Source organism: Mixophyes fleayi, chromosome 8, assembly GCF_038048845.1.
Source record: "Mixophyes fleayi isolate aMixFle1 chromosome 8, aMixFle1.hap1, whole genome shotgun sequence".
Lineage (NCBI taxonomy): Eukaryota > Metazoa > Chordata > Amphibia > Anura > Limnodynastidae > Mixophyes > Mixophyes fleayi.
The window spans coordinates 117,260,258-117,273,360 of NC_134409.1; the positions used below are offsets into that span (position 1 = coordinate 117,260,258).

The 13,103-nt window shown below is 40.0% G+C and overlaps 1 protein-coding gene across 1 annotated transcript in view; it reads right to left on the minus strand.

The window, feature by feature from the left end:
- The window catches only part of IL17RD (interleukin 17 receptor D), a 60,125-nt gene that overhangs the window by 9,325 nt on the left and 37,697 nt on the right, over positions 1–13,103 (minus strand). The window contains exons 2-7 of the mRNA XM_075183264.1: positions 7,254–7,311; positions 6,158–6,277; positions 4,072–4,190; positions 2,392–2,512; positions 323–367; positions 76–227 (exon numbers count right to left, since the gene is read on the minus strand). Of these exons, the coding sequence (XP_075039365.1) occupies positions 76–227; positions 323–367; positions 2,392–2,512; positions 4,072–4,190; positions 6,158–6,277; positions 7,254–7,311 (615 nt within the window). The remainder of the gene's footprint in view (positions 1–75; positions 228–322; positions 368–2,391; positions 2,513–4,071; positions 4,191–6,157; positions 6,278–7,253; positions 7,312–13,103) is intronic.

A 13,103-nucleotide genomic window follows, 5' to 3' on the forward strand; every position in this document is an offset into this window, starting at 1 on the left:
CACCACAGAAAAGAGAAAACACTTTGGAAAAGGAAATTGTATTGTTATGAAATATAATCAGACGATGAGATGTACCTGTCTGCAGATCTTCTGCTTAAATGAGACATCGTGTTTCATCCTATAGTTCACGTAATAGGCGTTAAACCCAAAGTTGTGTGGCGCGTGGTCAAAGGACACCTGCATGTTGACGCCTTGCTGTGTGACATTAATGTTCTTTGGTTTCCAATCTGCAGAAGGAAAACGGGAAAAGGTCAGAATGACGCCTCTCTAAACCCGCAGCTCAGATCTGTAGGAGCGTCGGTGGGATACACAGAATACTTACAAGGTTTGCAGGTTAAATTGTCCGGCTGCAGTAAAGTCTCGCACGCTGGAAGTAGACAGATGTAGTCAGTATAGAAAGGAACAATCCCACTTCTTGTCAGTCTTATGGGCTAGGTTACACAGGCTAGAGATTTTATGGCAGAGAATGAAAACCACCCGAGCAGCTCTAACCTATAACACTGCCATATTTAAACACAGATTTTTAATAGATTGCAAACATATTGGGCCTGTATATGAAGCAGAGGTTGGGGATATAACACATTCAGAGCTTTGACAAGCATTGTTTTCGTTGGCGCCGCTCACAGGAGCTGTATTTTACACAGAAGCGAATGGTACACTTGTTGCATCTCGCTAATAGCCCATGTAGCGCAGCCCACGTGTTTCTATAAACACATTTTTTTGTTAAAAACAAGGAACCCCGAGATCTGCATGACAAGACACGATGCTCTCTGGATAGCTCATAGTAATAATGTAAGTGTACTATGAGAATTTTTTTTAGAAAAATAAAGGCTGAAAAGGGCCCATACAAGCTCTAGCGTTACACATTTTCATAAACATGGCAAACTCTTTAGACGGAATATTGCACATTAGTACTGATGGCACTTAGTAAGTCTGCACCATCAGGGACAATGACCCGTAAGGTCTTGTGAACAATACAATACTGGGGATTTTCAGCTAGGAGTGGAAGTAATGGGAGTGTCTGCTGCTGTCTGACTCTGCAGGAAGCATTTTCCATACAGAATCCCACTAGAGATCTGGAGTCCAATTTCTGATAATCCCGCAAACTGTCAGAGTTTCCTATGCTCGCATAGTGATGCATCAGTGCTTGTGAGTATATGACCCTTTGTTTTATCATGCTCAGCCCAGGAACAATCCATGTACTGACTGATAGGAAACTCTTATGTATTCCTCACAGATTTCACAATTTATGGACCTATTAAAAAAATAAGAAAGGAGCTTTCCACTTTAGGACATTTTTTTTTTAATTGTATATCACTTTGGCGTGAGTCACTCCGCTATTTGTCGTTTTGAGCAGGGTCCCGGCATTTACATATAGTTAGGACCCCTGTCGCTCAAATTCAGCAATCCTCAGGTCTCTCCAGAGTAATAGAGATCCGACACTGGAGCTGTCAATGAAAGCTGGCTGCCTACTGGAGGAGTGCCGGTAAGGTGTGAGTTTTCTAATAGCAAATAAAAGTACCTACTGCTCTCAAGATTATCTCAATGACAAAGACTGGCATTAGCTTTATTCTGAAATTACAAAACAATACGTTCTTAAGATAAGATGAGAGCAAGGGGAACTGCCAACCTCTTCCCTTCGTTTTGTGGAAAGGATGAGCTATTGGGATGGAATGCAGCCACGGAGAAGAGTTCTGGCAATCCCCTCTCCAGCCTCATCCTCCAGGCATTCTGAGACTAACCTAGTTGGGCCTGCTGTTTCCAGCGTTCCATTACTGGAACAGTTTAACATAAACATGCGTGATTCAATTTACAACCATTTACACTGGCTGCGAATGGGGAGTATCACAGAGTTCTAAGGAATGCAACCTGTGGTTCTTCAGCTGTTGTGGGACTATAAATGCCAACATGCACTGACAGCCAAAAACCAAGACTAATGGGAGCACTAATGTTGTACCCGGATATAAAATACAGCCAAGTCGTCATTAAGAAGAGCACTACAAAACACATGCTTTTCTTGATTTGCCTTTTAAAAGTTTATGTTTCGATATAAAGTTCCGTATGAGAAAGCCAAACATTTTGTGGTGCCGATTCTCCGCATGTTAATATGTAGAGTACTTTATTAAATTGCACTGTGCTTAATCATTTCTTACATACTTAAGGCTGGGAGACACTGAATGTGTTTAGGTGATAAATACCTAAAGGATTTCTTATAATAAATAAAATAATCTGCTGACAAAGGCTAACTAACAGAACTGCATTACAAGAATACTGTAATATTATGCACTAACTCTGTCCATGGCTATGTCTATGTAAATGTCGTGTCCTTCTAGGGATTACGAGTAAATGGTCAACCAGAGGAAGTGTTATGAAAGCCACGGTAGCACTTACTGCGTGTTCGGAAGAAAAACGGATGGTAGTTGCTCTCATTTTTGATGGAGGGAAAGGGGACAATTTTCACAAAATAATCGGTTTCAAATTTCAGGTTCATAAATGGCTGAGTCTCCATAACCTGTAAAGGGCGAAGAATTATCACAGATGAGACATAGGCCCACAATTATTATTACAAACACAACCGACAGGAAATCAATTAGTAAGATCATTTGTCAACATTCCGTAAAGTTACGTGTAACTGAACTCTGCAATGCGTTTCATTAGAAACAAAAATCTAACTAATATAACTAGTTTTAATTTATGCAGTGCTTCTGTGATAGTTTGTTTGGTCTGTTTTTTTTTTACTTCAATAAGTTTTTATTGAGTTTTTCAAAGTTAAATGGGGTACAGAAAAAAGAAAGGGTGACAAGCACAGTTGAAGGAACAAACAAAAAGGTAGCCTATTTGTTAGGCTGGGGTTCCTCTATGAGGGCTGCTGGGGAGGGGGAGGGTGAAGTATTTGAAGCTACTCGTGCTCTACCGGAGCCCTCTGTAACATATTCGTGCCAGCTAAACCATTTGAAAATTGGATTGGAGGCGGATGACGTATAGGGCACATCCGTTGTTTCCATTTCAAAGCTATACTGGATCTTAGACACGACCTTAGTGATGCTGGGGGGAGCAGGGGACTTCTAGTTCTGAGCTATTGCTGCTCTAGCGGCTATTAGTATGTGTCCTAGTACATAGCGCTTATAGCTAGGGATCACAGGCTGATATATATGTAGGAGGGCTACCTTCGGGTCAAGAGTGACAGAAACTCGCAGGACCTCCGAACTCAAAGCGGATACCTCGTCCCAGAACGTCTGGATCACCGGGCATGTCCAAAAGACATGATGAACATCTGCTATCTGACCACATTGACGCCAGCAGAATTTAGACTGACTTGGCCATATCTTATGAAGGCGATCCGGGGTGAGATAGAGCCGATTGAGGAGCTTAACATGCATTTCGGTGTGATTGATGCATCTAGACATGTGGTGTGAGGAAATGTAGATCTTTTCCCACTGCTGGAGGGAGGGTCTGTTTTTTTATTAACTGCAGATATCGCTAATGCTCCAGCACCTTCATGAATGTGATTAGTCATCGACTGAAATTACTCCATAGGTAACAGAGGAAAACTAAATACAATCAAAACAAGGCAAAGTATTTTTAATGAAATCATTTTCAAACTTCAATTACTATTACCAAGAACTTGAATTTATACCTTGCCTTGTTGAGCAAAGGGGGGAGCGTGTTCCACAACCAGAGCAGCACCATTTTTAAAGATTTAATAACTAATTCGGGTTAGCACAAAGTCACCCACCACTCCCTGCTGCCCTAATCCTCACACTCGCCTTCTCTGGGATCCCCACTGCTAACTCTATATAGATACCCCAATACTGTGCAGGAATTGGGGCAGAGCTAGCACCAAGACAGCTTGGAAATCTGATGCACTTCCTAACGGGCTGCGATCTGCGTACATTGACATGACCGCATCTCATCAACGTTTCTAGACCAGAAGTTAAAGTTATTACGGGTCTTTTAGAAGAATTTAGTTCAGATTAAAATATTAAAAGTGCCCACATACAGTAAATCGAACAAATAGCAGAAACAAGTAAACAGATAAAAAAATATGAGTTTGGATATTAAATCACTTACAACTTTTTTAAAACTGGAATTCAGCTGCTTGGGATCCTTGAGCACCATCTGCTGACACATACGCCCCTCGGATTTCAGCTCCTCCAGAATAATGCGAAAACCTTTCAGATACTCGATGCCTGGAAAATATAACACACCCTCTTCTGTAAACAAAAATACGAAGAGATTTTCACTTTTCTTTGAGGAAGAGGTGTAATGCTTTTGTAGAGCGTCTCACTGTCGACGACCGAGCGCTGCATGCCAGCGGTACAACTGTTTAGTGTCCTTAAGCTAGAAGACGACAAAACTTGGCAAAGGCTGACAACATTTCATCAACCTTGATTCACAGACTGCATTAGTGGGTTGTGTACCGGCACAATGAACAATGACAGGAGCAGAGAGTGTTATAATGGGCAGGTTTGTCTTATACACAGAGCTGTGCTCCCAAGGTATATAGATTGTGCTATGTGTTTTGGCGAAAACTCAACAATCCAAGTTTGGCTTCTTCACCGCTGACAGAAGAAAAAGGCTGTTTGTTGTACAAGGCAGACCATGAACAGTAGGCCCTGAATCTGTTATCTGGTGTCATACAGCTGTAGTGTTAGATATTTATTTATCATAAGAACGTCTGGTAACCCCCCAAACTTGGCATACCAGAGAAGGTCTTGTTTGATAAGTGTTCAGCTGTCAATAACAAGATCAATTTCTGATCATTGTATAATGCAGATTAATATCAGTTTCCAATAGTACAGGGCTATTTATTTTATAAAGTATAACTTATCATGCGTGCCTTCCCCATCTCCCCTGGAAGGAGATGCAACATGTATTTAGGGGGCATTTATAACCCGTATGTCTGTTATTTAGATGGGGAGTTAGTGAAGACTGCATTTTTAACCTGCAATAATGTTAAGTTATTGACAGTGTGCAATAAGGAAATGTATAGATCGCTTCTTCAGCAGATACATGCTTATTATTTTGCTTTGCATGTTCTGTAGTTTATTTATTTTTTATTTTGTTAAAAAAAAAAATCTTCAACAAAAAATTTTTTTTTTTTTTTTTTTTATACTTTGAATTGTTTTTTTCTTTAAAAACTTGTTTGACAGAGACAAGAAGTATTCCATTCCCCAGTATATTTTTTAATTGTAATATACAATAGGAAGTGAAAACACTTCTTATGTTCTGCCCAAATATTACATTCACACAAGCCCAATATTTTAACCCCAAACTTTAATTAGCTAATTTTGCTAACTAGAAGGATAATAAATATGTATACCTTTATAACCTATGATATAGATGTACAGGAGAGAAACAGATGACTTATCATTGTATTATTATTATTATTATTATTTATTGCCAGGGAGAATTTAGGAGTCACCAGATACTTAGTTAGTCTTCCATATATTCAGAACATCTATAAACCTAGTTACTGGTAAGGAAGCTACTATAACACCCAGTGGGCCTTAGTCATTAAGGAGAGTAAAGCATAAAAATAGGAGTAACTTTGCACCTGGGCAAAACCATGTTGCATTGGAGCGGGAGGTAAATTTAAAATGTGGGAGAGATGTATAGTTGGGGTACGGCATGTCCTAGATCAACTTTAAATTTCAGTGTAAAAATAAAGCTATCAAGTACTTGTGTCCTACATGAAAAAAAACAGACAGTTTTTAGCTTATGTGCAAAATAATAAACTAATTTGCACCCCTTGTATTGCAACATGGTTTGTCCCGGAGAACATTTACGCCTTTTTTTTGTCTTAACTTTCCTTAATGACTCAGGCCCAGTGTGTCTGGGTGTCAGTGTGGGCTGGCAGAGGAAGGCTGACCTGCCCTCACCTAGCCTGCCCCTCATTGATGGGATGACAATGTCACGTTACACCCTGAGGAGGAAGTGTGCTGATTACTGCATTACAAACATACAGAGTTCAGTTTTGACTACTGTATGCTGCAACCGTGGAACTAACCAGTTCCTGCCCACGGGGGTCCACCAGGCTGCCACTGACGTCCTGAGTACAAACATCTTTAATGGTCACATATACACAGCCATTGGGGAACACAGGACATATGCAGCTTAGGCCACAGAGAAAGCAGCACTAAACCCTTTAACTCACCTGTGATGCTGGGTGTCCACATTACAGACACAGCGACCTGGTCGTTGCAGGCGTACTGACTGATGGTTATGTTCTGCATGTCCGCAATCAGGTGCTTCCCCCCAGAGTTTATTGTGCAGTCTGGAGAGAGACAGTTATAACAACGTTATCCTTTCTTACGTTACATTATACACGGACATCTTCAGAGTCATCCAGTGCTTTGTGAGGTAACTTATGACCAACTAATGGTAACAATACAAAGTAGTGCTAAAGACTGCTGTATTGATCAGAGATAGATTAGTGCAGGGTTTCCCAAACCCAGTCCTCAGGGCTCCCCAACAGTGCAGGTGTTCCGGATCACATGTGACATAATTAGGACCACCTGTGGATCTGTTACAATGTGTCAGTCAGTAATGAATACACCTGTGCTCCAGCAAGGAGATATGGAAAACCTGCACTGTTAGGGAGCCCTGAGGACTGGGAAACCCTGGATTAGGTTAATTATTTCCATGAAGAAAGTTTTCTCAGGAACGTCACATGTTCAGCAGGCAAGGGGTTACTATAAATCTAAGGGGCCAATTCAATTTGGCCACGTTAGTCTATGTTTAATGCAGCACTAGTACTATTACCTTTAATACGGTAATTTTAACTCAGATTTTTGCTCACGGCCCCGAGAGCTGCAAGCAAATATCAGAGTTAAAAGTACCATACTAACGGTAATACTGCACACTTTACTGTAGTAACGGTAATAGTGCACAGGCTGCGTTATTCCTAGAATAACACGGCCGAATTGAATCGGCCCCTAATTGTGGGACTATATAAACATATTTCTGTTTAGAAAACGTTGGAACGGTGCTCGGCAGACCTCTAGACCGGTTAGTTAATAATCATTTACACAGAAATTAAAGGGATTAGTTACACTGTAGATGTATATGCAGCACTTGTCACAGCGGTGATCACTGTAAAATACTTGGCAAAAACAGACGGCCTGTTCAGGTGTGATTGTGGCGGGCTGCAAGTACTCACACACAGGAGTGGTCATAACTTATTTGTTAGTCTGTAGGAGTTGGTCATCTGTTTATACATAATACATATTTCACTGTACATTTAAACTTACTGTCATATCGGAATGTGACATTGGGTTGTCCATTGTTCCTGTTAAACATAGAAATACCCTAGAAGAAAAAAAGAAAAATAGATAGATATTAATACAAACCTATCATGTAAATTATACAATGAACAAATCTAAAGAGTGTCACGAAGTCGCCGTATTCCTTGTAGAACAAAGACGTGAAAACTATCCTTAGCAAGGCTATCTACCAAGCACTAATGGATCCACCGCAAAAGTAAGTTTATTTAACAAGAAGCGTGGCCAAGAGTCACCAGTTCATAAACAATTAACACTACGGGGATATATTTAGTATACATCACCTGCATTAAAGGGCATATCTGTGAACAGTCCGGATAGTTGATGGTCAAAATGGGCATGACCTATCGGACAGAAAGCAGGGGCTGGCATGATGTGGACGGGGCTCAGGGTTTAACTCTCCCCAATTTCCAAGGTGGGGCCTGGCTGATAACTTAAGAGTCTGCACCGGATTTAATCAGTCAGTTATGACAGTAGCCGTTTTGTTACCGACCCGCTGGGGAACAATATAGGCAAAAATATCTTTGGTCTGCCACTGAACATCATTGCTGCTGTGATCTTATATAGGGGTGGGGTAGAGGAGAGACAGCTGGCATGTACAGTGCATGGCGAGATCTGACATCTTGCTTCCGTCCTCCTAGTACATTACTTATGTAATCTGAATGTACACATGGCACCGACCACACGGTGACTCATAATCAGTATAACCAAGATAATCACTGCTCTCATCAGCCTGACACTTGCATAACCATGCGTAATATACACATTTTTATTAAAAACATCCCGTAAAAATGAACATGTGGCAGCACTAACCATACTTTCTGATTATATCATTTTCCTTGATCACAGTCATTAGCGCGGAGGCACAAGGCTGTGTTATCTCAGCGATAGGAGTTTATACAGGGACACCGTGCATTTAGTTTCTGATTACCCAGTAATATTCCTGTAATCCTCTCCTCCAATCACTATATGCAACAAACCACATGTGCCAAACACATACAGGTTGTGTCCTATTAACCAAATGACAAACCCCGTCATGTTTTAATGCCTTATTAGTACATATACTAACCCCATTTGTTACCCAAACTTCAGAAGAAGCCTTGCCTAATAAAGACACTCTAACAGGCCAATTAAGACCGTAAGATCCTTTTCTAACAAAAGACTTTAATACCATAAAGTTTTGTTAACTCTGTCAAAATAAATCTTGTTTATGGTTCATGAAAGACATTTAGAAAGGATTAAAAATACTTATAACATCCATAGTTTAATTATCACAATGAATAAATTAGTTCTGTGTAACAAAGGTGGTTTTTTTTGTGTGTACAAAGTACTAAACAAACTCAAGCACTTCCTATTTTACTCGTACAATAAATGTAAACGGCGATATTAATTGGCTGCTTGTCTGATACAATACTAACAGAATCCAATATAAAGCCTTTGTAATAAAGCAAGGATGTAACTGTTCTGTTCTTGAATCAGTGGGTATTTGGTAAACAGAGATACTACAAGCCACCTATTATTTGCAGACTAATACACAAACTAACAAAAGCCCTCACTACCACCATACTTAGGGGATCTATAAAAGTCTAGGTGCCCGGGGCAAAGTTAGTGCACAGCCATCTGTTTAACTAAATAACAGGAACTTCCTCTCTCTCGCACTCTCCAGCTTTAATTAACAAGAAAATAGCCGCCTAGGAGTGTCCTCATATTAATGGAGATCTGCACACAGCTGTATCACCTGCACAGAGTCCACAAATGTGCCTGGATCTGCCTTATAACGTCCAAGTTATAATTCGTACATATACCACCGGTGGCCAATTCACCGATTACAGTTAATTTGTTTGGCAACACATAAAATATATAGACAGCTATTGACAACAAATCAAGTTATCTAATACTGCCTAAAAGAGTCTGTTGGTTTAGAAATATTAACCAAAAGTAAGTTTTCCAGATGGACAATTTAGTAACTTCAGGTCAAACAGACTACAAAACACACCATGCATGTGACGGAAACATCCCGTACCGGATACCTGTGGTGCAACTACTGAGGTTGCACCAGAGATTTGAGAATGTTTTGAATTCTAAACTTCTTACTATAAATGAATATACCCCCCTCCACCGCTAGATACAGATCCTATTTTAAAATTCTGAGATGGTTTATAAAGTTTCCACACACACATTGCTATATTAGGCAACTGACCCAATGTTCCTGTAGGTCTGGCCCCAAAAACAAGAGCAATTCCCAATAATGACCCCATCGAAATTGATAGGATAATTTCTGGGCAAATGCAGAAGGAAGATGATCGGTATCAGAGGTCATCTTTCTACCAAATTAACAGGTAGCAGTAAAGAATAAATTGATCCAACGGCTCAGCCCATGTACAGGCAAATGACAGATTTAGATGGCTTCCATTCTCAAATTTCATAGCGGTTTTTAACACACAGCGCCAATTCGGTTGGGAGAAAAAAAAAAATTCTTAAAAAATTTGTACATAAGGTTTATTCTATAACCCCCACTTTTTACAAAGGCGGCAAAATTGACCATAGGATAATGCTACAAGACAAGTATAGGCACAATTTCTATATATGCACGCAGCGGCTAGATTGATTTTCCTTGCAAACCGTTCTTCCCCTGCTGAGCCACTCTGTCAGTCTCTACATTGGCTGCCTGTATTTCAACGAATCCAATATAAAATTCTTCTACTAACATACAAGGCCGTCAACCAAATTGCACCGACATACATCTCCTCACTTGTCTCAAAATATCTCCCAACTCGACACCTCCGTTCTGCACAAGATCTACGTCTCTCCTCCACTCTCATCACATCCTCCCATTCTAGGTAACAGGACTTTTTCCGGGCTGCACCCACGTTGTGGAATTCCCTCCCCCGCACAGTAAGATTTTCCTCTAGTCTCCAAACCTTCAAGCGTTCTCTGAAATCCCACCTCTTCAGACAAGGTTATGATATTCCTCAACCACCATCTTAATCTCCCTAGATTACCCTATTACCACCCTCTACACAGCTAACGCAAGACAACAACCCTCTGACCAACATTGCCACACACACAGCCCACTCAATACTTTTACTTTTGCGTTCTAGCTGGTCCAGTGTGCAATATGATGTAGCACGTGCCCTTGTATTTTAAACTCCCATTGTCCTATAGATTGTAAGCTTGCGAGCAGGGTTCTTTTACCTCTCTGTCTGTATGTATTACCCAGTATTGTTTTATTAATGTTGGTTCCCAATTGTAAAGCGCTACGGAATTTGCTGGCGCTATATAAATGATGATGATGATCCTCTTTTATAGAATATCCCCCAATATCTTTTTTCGTGTGTGTGTGTGTGTGTGTTTTTATCTGTGTGAGTGTTTTTAAATAGATCTCTTCCCTATTAAAATACATGAGCTCATAATCTATGGCATCACTCAGAGCAAAGAAATGTCAGACATGACCTGTAAATTTTGAGGACTTTAAGTTGAGCAATAGGCTCCCCTCTTGGATCCCTGGCCATAAATGCATGTTATTATGGCGCCTGGAAACGAAACAGAGCAGTGTGTTTGCTTATACAGGTCAATGTGTTTCATGATAAGAAAAGCGGAGCCAGCCATCCCAGAGAAAGATTTCTTTTATATCGGGAACGTTCACTTAATTCACTTTAAAATAAGATTACAAAGAAATGCGCATTATCAGATCTTCCACAGCAAATACAGATATTCCCCAGATGCAACACAAGTGGAAAATCCTAGGAAGAAAAATAATAAGAAGTTACAGGACGGGGGGATGAAATAAAAGCAGCATTAAAAATTCCAAAGCGAAGTAGTTAAATAAACCCATTTAATCAAGAAAAAACAAAGTTATGATAAACGTGTGGTTGAATAGAACCTGTGTGACTTTCTGTTCTGAGACATCACATGAAACATTTACAAAAGAAACCCTATATCTTGCTTTTTATATTATATAGGCGTTTATACACGCTGTGCGTTGACATTGTGTGGCTAGCACACGCAGCTCAGGAACGCAGCAGGTCCTATAGCCTTGTATCCATATTCCATCTAGCGTTCAGGCGGAATGATCATGTTATCAGGGTTCCATGCTGCTTTGGAGAACAGAGTATGCATTTAAAATAAAGATCAATGATTTGTAGAATGACAGTTGTTCTACCTGCATCCATAGTGCAGTGGATACAGTCATTAATTGCCTCTGGGGGTAAAACACTATTATTTCGTACAAAGCATAGTGAGAGCTGCATACCATTAATGTTCCAGTAAAGTTGCACTTGCAGCCATTTGATTGGCCTTAACCAGGGGTAGGCAACCTTGCGGCTCTTCAGGTGTTGTGAAACTACAAATCCCAGCATGCCTTGCCACCTATCTGCTGGTTATCTACTGGCAAAGCATGCTGGGACTTGTAGTTTCACAACACCTGTAGAGGTGCAGGTTGATACCCCTGGCCTAAACCAATACTCAATCGATCATTCTTCAGAGAGGTCATTGGTTCCTAGTGAACAGACAGGTGACGTTCAAGTTAACATTGGTTCAGAAGCAACATGGCTGCCTTCTCTTTGTACAGGCAAATATAAACGTTTAGGAAGGCCTATAGTGTGAGGAAAAAATAGAACCCCTTTATCAGTAGCATTTATTTTGCCTATAAAAACAAAAAAAAAAACACACTCTTATTTGAAAAAACGAAATACTTTCTACTGCACGAACTTCAATTGTAAGACATATGCTCTGTTCTAGCATGTGGTTAATGAATGCACCACTGTGCTTTCTGTCACAGGATCCCTGAACTGACAGATTACTTACAGACTAATCCTCCAGCAGATAACCTGCCTTTCAGTAGCTCTGCTATCAAATAACTACAGAGTATAAAGCATATTATCCATCCACACATCCCTGTACCGGGCTGCTGACCGCTCTACAGAGAGACAGGAAATAGATCATATTAAGCAAGTCACAATGGTGTCATTAGAATCACAAGCAATGGGGGAAGTTAGCTAAATATAAACAAAGCTTTAAGTATTTAATGTATATTATTTAGCTGCGGAATATACAGGTTTTAAATGAATGTCTGGAAGTAGGATTACTAATTTTTTGAAGTGTAAGAGAAATGGTCACTACTTGTACTTTTATCACTTAATTAATATAACAAGGTCACATACCTTAGAGGTTTCCTTAGAATAATTGACATTGTATACTACGCAGAAATGTTTAGAGCAGTGATTACAATGATAAAGGTTAATGGATATTCAGCAGGTACAATCCATCCTTAATGTATGTAGATATGGAGTATCTGTGGATGTCCTACTCAGATTTCAATTATTATTTTTTTTAGAAACCATTGAACTGTTGGCTGTAATTCACAGAGATACGAGAAGCTAATGAGTGTTTGAGACTGTAAGAAGTAGGTGTTAGAAGTCAGGGAGCTGGCGCCTATGTAGGTAAGATAACCCTCTGCGCTTCAGTAGTGACAGGGCTGCTAATCTGCAATCAAAAAGGTCTTTCCTTGAAAGTGAACACAATTTGCTCTTCTAGGAAAGACTTCAATGCACAAGAGGTTTAACAGGACAATTGACACTTCGCTTATACAGACCGTGCCTATATCATCAGCCATAGCACAGCCACTTGCATTTTACAAGTCAATCTCAAATCCCCATTCTGTTCCAGAGTCTTATAACGTGTGCACAGACTATAATCTGGGTCCTATTTACCCCAATTTTGTTTTAAAATAGGTTGGTGAGTAAGAAATTGTACTCTGTGAATAATGTAGTTTAAAAAGATAGCACTTATTTCTGCAATTTTTATTCAAGTTATAGTAAT